Below are 4,754 nucleotides of genomic sequence, written 5' to 3' on the forward strand. Positions count from 1 at the left end.
CTAGTATCATGACTAATTTAGATTAACACCAAGAATGAGGGTATGGGTAAAAAAAAACAAGTACAACTTAAAATGAACTTTCACTGACATAAGATGAAGCATCAGCAGCAGGCCCTGGAAAATCATGGTCAAGGCTAATTCATCCACTTCTTGTCTGGTACAACAGATTATAATAATCAGAAGGCATCTCAGGCATGGTGATGACGCAAAAGGCCTTTAATCTCAGGCATATGTAGCCCCAATACCAGCCGTTCAAACTCCACTCATAAGTCTGGGAATTTCATGCTTCCATACTTTTTGGCAACACACACGATCCTGTCACAATTTTGATCAATTGTGCAAAACATTTTGTTGTAGGTAGTGTAGGACTAATTGAAACAGGTGTGGTTTCTAAGCATGAGTCAGGAATCAGGATAAAGGTGTGGTGTTTGTTTCTGAGAGAGCATTTGTTATAGTTTTTTTGTTTTTAATGGTTTGAATTTATGCCTTGCTGTTTGATGTATTGGATGAATGCCGAATTAAGGACTGGTTCCTTAAGATTTGTAACACCTCCCCGATTAACCCATAATTGTGCAAGGAAATATGAAACTTCCAGATTTGGGAATGGAGTTTCGGGGTGGTGCTGCAGTGTATGAGGGTATCGCGAGTCAGATGTGCAACAAACCTATGGTATCTGATGCTTAATGTGTTTTTCTACGCGGGACGTTCAGCGAGCAAACTACACTTTTTAATTTAATGTTGTCTACACAGGATCCGGACGTTTTCCGCTCATAAATAAACCAGTCAAGGACATGACATCGATACTGTCGGGCAAAAAATCCTGGGTTAAGTTACACGCAGCCATCTCAAACAAAACCGGAATTACAATATATCGATTTCAAATTAAAGGAACCAAACGTAAATTTCAAGAGCAAACTTTTAAAAGTACAAAAATATGTGCAAGGTGGAAATTAAAAAAACTCATCAAAACAAAAATAAAGAATACGCTCAGCCTCCCATTCTCAACGATAAATGCAAAATCAAACATTGCTCAGCATGTAATTTGTTGGGGATTCAAGGTGCAATTAACTGCAATAATTACGGACATAAACAATAATTAAGCGACTCTGCAAGGCTTATTATTATTATTATAATAATAATAATAATAATAGTGGTGGTGAAAATGTGCTCGATGAGGATTTTACTTTGAAAGTGTTAAACGGAAGTTGTATATTTTAGTGGTGAATTTGACAAATGTCGCTCAATATTATTCATTTAGGCTTCTTCTGACTGGACGAGCAAAAACGTTCATTTTGTTTGTATTGCACAACATACGTGTAAATGTGTCATGCTGATTAAACTTTTAATCGCAATGACACAGTTCGGTATTAAGCAGGCTGAAGCAGGGGATGTAACGTTAAGTAAGCATAGCTATACATGAGTGACTCCCATCAGAATAACCTTACAATATGTTGCTAGCTTTAGCAAGCCGTTAGCTGCCAAGTTCCCACATCATTTCATCTTTTCATACACACGTTTCTGAAACTGACATTTTCAGCAAAGACTGTCAGGCTTACCTTTTGCCTCACAGTCAGCACAGTACTTGTTGTCGTCTTCTCTCAGCAGTTTAGACAGAATGGCCTGATGCTGCTCGTTCAGTTTCTGTGCTTTTTCTCTCTCCGAGCGCGTCGTCATTTCGCCAAAGTGTGGAAGTTAGTCCTGCTTGTGTAGAGCCGATAAAACCACGGAGTCTTCAGTTTGTATCAAAAAGGGTGGGACATCCCCTTGTAGCCGCACTGTACGTTACTGCTTGTATTCGGTTAGCTTGCAACCTGCTAACAAGGTAATATGGATCCAAAGCAGCATCATCCCTGCTGCCTTCAACATTATCGGAATTTCTACAGCAGCGTGAATCACAATCAGCTTTAATTTGGACACACACAGAATTTGTGTTTACAGTGACTCGCAATCCACTTACATACAAATGTACAGGAAGATACACATACAGAAGACGTTCAGCTAAAACAAGAGATAAGCAGCCATAAACATCTATGTACAGGTAGGTAGGTGGAAGAACACATAGGCAAAATAAAGCTCTTTCAGCTGCATCTTGTATGAACTGTGCTATACAAATGTAGTTTATTATTATTAATATTTTCTCCTTTTGGCTAGGGGCTACTTTTACAAGCGCATACAAGTGAAATAAGAAGTATTCCAATAGGCAGAGAAGAGAGAAAAGATTATAAACTGAACCGTCAGTGAACGCACCAGGAAAGGACTCGTATTCAAATAACGTTAGCTACCATTTTATTTAAGTTTGATGGTGTTATAAAATCTTGAATTTTACGTAGCTTAAAGTGCAGAATTATTATTACAATATTACTTACAATTCAATGTTCTCATCATGCTCCTTTCAAAGTGTTATATTTTTATTATTATATTATTGGATTATCAATATAGCCTACTAAATAATACTGACAGGGAAGCTGGTATTTCCATGTGTTGCTGAAGGCAATGCGTTGCACTACACTGTAAGGCTGTTGTGCTGATCAATAAGCTTACTACCTACCATTAGGTCAAATAATAATCTCCACTGCCTCCCAACCTTCTCAGAAGATATTATTTTTTATCATTAAATCGGACAAAATAAGATTTCCTCCTGAAGTTTCATTTGAGTCGTTTTCTTTACAAATGGCAACTCATTTCAACAACTTACAAACCCTACCATCCAGCAGGGCAGCATGTCCCCACACTTGTAGGGCTGGAATTAGACAATATCTGCCCTTATTCTTTTTTTTTTTTTTTCTGGAGGAACGGTGTAAATTATTGCTTAACAGAATAGTACCTGATCGAATATCTCAGATCAGTGAATCAACAATTTGTTTCAACAAAAGCTATAACTTTTAACATAACATTATAACATTTTGTTCTGGGTAGGAAGGGACAAAAATGAGAAAGTAGGGGAAAACATTTTTCTTAGTGGAACTGCTCTTTACGGATATAAATATATATATATATATATATATATATATATATATATATATATATATATATATATATATATATATATACAGACTGCAAGCAAACCCGATTCCTACACATGGTGCTCCTATTATTATATTTATTGGACAGTCTACTAATTCAGTAAAGATTGTGTGTTTACATGGAAAATTATATTGTGAGTGTGTTTATTATGGCTGGTTAATCTTGCCATATAAGTGGTCTATGAACATTATCTGAACAGCAACAGCTGTCCTTCACCCAACATTGGAGAAGAATATCACTGTTCATTCCTCGCTTCAACAAGGCTGAGTTTCAGGTGATAGATTCTTCGGGTGTGTTTTAATCCATACCAGGCAGCCCATTCAAGCAGTTACAATACCTAAAGAGAGGAGAAACTCTGGCACCTGGTGGACAGTTGACATCATTGCAGCCTATCTAATCTGTCTCCAGAATTATGATGTGTATCAGTTGTGAGGCTCCCTGAAGGCATGGCCCAAAACCTGCATGGTGTTGGAGTGCTGTAAGTAAGGCACACTGATAAATGCAAACAAATACATGAGTGTTCATGACTATTGAACTTCTGTATCTTCAAACAAACTCTTTCTATGGTCTAATGTATCTTTCTTACTCTTTGTATTTTTTCAATTTCCCTATGTTGCTTTTAAACTTTTTTATATTTCCCTGTTGCTTTTATGTTTTCTGTAAAGCACTTTGAATTACCTTGTTGTTGAAATTTGCTATACAAATAAACTTGCCTTGCCTTGCCTTATGAATATGACAGGCTCGTGATCTATACCAGTACAACACCATAAATAAGCCAGACTCAGATCATTACCACTGCAACTATTTAGCATTTATCTGAACATACAGTAAGTGCATTATCAACCATGTGGTGGATATATCCAAAATGAGTACAGAAAATATATCAACTTCAGGTAAAGGTATTTTATTGTCACATACACCAGTGTCTGGTCAATGCACTGACTGACAAAACCTATCATGTTTTTGATGGTGGGGGAAACCAGAGCATCCAAACTCCACACAGAAAGGTCAGGGTAACCAGGGTTTGAACCTGTGACCTACTTGCTGTGAGGCCACGGTGCTATCCGCTGGACCACCCAAACATGCTGACTGCTTCAAGTGCTGCATTTATAAACCATGAGAGATAGAAATTTTTATTTTTATTTCATGGGATAAGGAGCAGTCTGAACAGAGGAGTTCAGTCTGATGCTTAGAGTTCTGCTGTCCTAATGTAAATGGAAGCTCGTTCCTCCATTGTGAAGGCAGGACAACAAACTGTCAGTGTCAGTTTTATTAATCTAGCCCCCCCCCATAGTGAGGGAGTAGCAATCCTGAATGTAGGATGGGCCTGAGCCATTCGTAGCATAGTAGGCAAGTACCAGGATTCAAGATCCTCACCCCTTAAGTGCAGCCCTTGAGGTACGAGATAATTAAACTATGCTGCAAGTCAGTTGATTAAATACAATATCACATCATCCTTCACTTATTGCACGTGCATCCAATTTTCCATTCGACACTGGAATCTAATTTAATTTCTAACTCTGTTGACATGACTTGTAACTCTACTTTGCCTTGTCACAACTTGCTGCTACGTACCATGATTCTTTTCCATCCTGAAGTATTGACCAACAATCTTAACCCCACCCAGACGCATGCAATGGTCAGGGGGAAAAAGACAAGACAAAAAGCTTGTGTTGATCCAATATGACCTAATAATAAAGGGTAAAAAAACCAAAACATTAGCCTTTTCA

At 37.8% G+C, this 4,754-nt stretch overlaps 1 protein-coding gene across 1 annotated transcript in view; it reads right to left on the reverse strand.

Annotated features, from left to right (window-relative positions):
- Positions 1-1,841, reverse strand: part of LOC119917674 (stromal membrane-associated protein 1-like) — a 78,806-nt gene extending 76,965 nt beyond the window's left edge. The window contains exon 1 of the mRNA XM_038738095.1: positions 1,557-1,841. Coding sequence (XP_038594023.1) covers positions 1,557-1,674 — 118 coding nt within the window. The 5' untranslated portion in view covers positions 1,675-1,841. The remainder of the gene's footprint in view (positions 1-1,556) is intronic.
- Between the last annotated feature and the right edge of the window lie 2,913 nt (positions 1,842-4,754).

This window comes from Micropterus salmoides, unplaced genomic scaffold, assembly GCF_014851395.1.
Source record: "Micropterus salmoides isolate LMB-PRFRI ecotype aquatic unplaced genomic scaffold, ASM1485139v1 Ms_hic_scaffold_22, whole genome shotgun sequence".
NCBI lineage: Eukaryota > Metazoa > Chordata > Actinopteri > Centrarchiformes > Centrarchidae > Micropterus > Micropterus salmoides.